At 57.8% G+C, this 851-nt stretch overlaps 1 protein-coding gene across 1 annotated transcript in view; it reads left to right on the top strand.

Moving 5' to 3' along the window:
* Window positions 1-409: 409 nt before the first annotated feature.
* The window catches only part of LOC103259452 (histone PARylation factor 1-like), a gene marked incomplete at its 3' end in the record, with an annotated part of 6243 nt that continues 5801 nt past the window's right edge, over window positions 410-851 (top strand). The window contains exon 1 of the mRNA XM_021711847.1: window positions 410-567. Coding sequence (XP_021567522.1) covers window positions 427-567 — 141 coding nt within the window. The remainder of the gene's footprint in view (window positions 568-851) is intronic.

The following is an 851-nucleotide window of genomic DNA, read 5'->3' as shown; positions in this document are numbered from 1 at the left end:
TTCATTGTAAGTCAAACATCACTGCAGAAAAATAATGGGTTCCTGCGCTCTACTGTTTAATACGAAGTGATCTGTTTTTCACGGTTTTGTTGAAAAGTGCGGTTGAGTGGGTGGCAGGTGATCCCGAGCCGTCTCCGAGCGCAAGGGGCTGAGTCTCTTGTGCACTTGCTGTAGGCATTAGAGAGTGAGTGCAAGCTGGCGTCGCTTTGCTGTTTCTGGGACGGGCAGCTTTCTGTTCATACCACTTTCCCCTTGTTTGAGGAACAGGTCCGAGGGATTGCGAGGACTCTGGCGATCACTCTGCAGACCTCGCTTTGCGTGGAATTGGCCGTTTTTACTTTGCTTCCTCATTTCCAGAGGGGTATGTCCTTGGCCCCTCGGCCAGCAACGTCATGTGGCTTTCTGGTCTCTTTCAGGTTGTTTTTGATGAAAACTCTGAACGAAGCGACAGATAAAAAGAGAGCCGAGCTCTTGGGAAGCATAGCCGAGAAGCTCGCAGAAGCAGCACAGACACTGGGGTACTCCCTGGAGCGGAGAACCCCGCGCATGCGGCAGAGGGACAGGAAGGTAAGACCGCCCTGCAGTCTGCCCAGCTGGCCCTGGGGTTTCTCCCTCGGTCCTCCGCGTGCTCACCTCTCCCCTGTCGCCCTCCACACAGCGCTGGGGGGTCCTTGTGTAAAGTCCCTTGCAGCGAGGGACTGGGCAAGCCTTAGAGGCAGTCCCTGCGGGCGGCAGTCCCTCCCTGTGAGAAGCCGGCCCTGCGGGAGGCGGCGAGGATGAGCCTCAGGACGTCGCTCCCCGAGGTGTGTCCAGGCGGCTCCCCTTCCCTGTCTTCGGGGTCTGGGAGGGGC

The sequence above is a fragment of the Carlito syrichta genome, unplaced genomic scaffold (genome assembly GCF_000164805.1).
Source record: "Carlito syrichta isolate Samal-C Ts95f unplaced genomic scaffold, Tarsius_syrichta-2.0.1 Scaffold302748, whole genome shotgun sequence".
NCBI classification, from domain to species: domain Eukaryota; kingdom Metazoa; phylum Chordata; class Mammalia; order Primates; family Tarsiidae; genus Carlito; species Carlito syrichta.
This window is presented reverse-complemented; position numbering and strand designations above follow the sequence as displayed.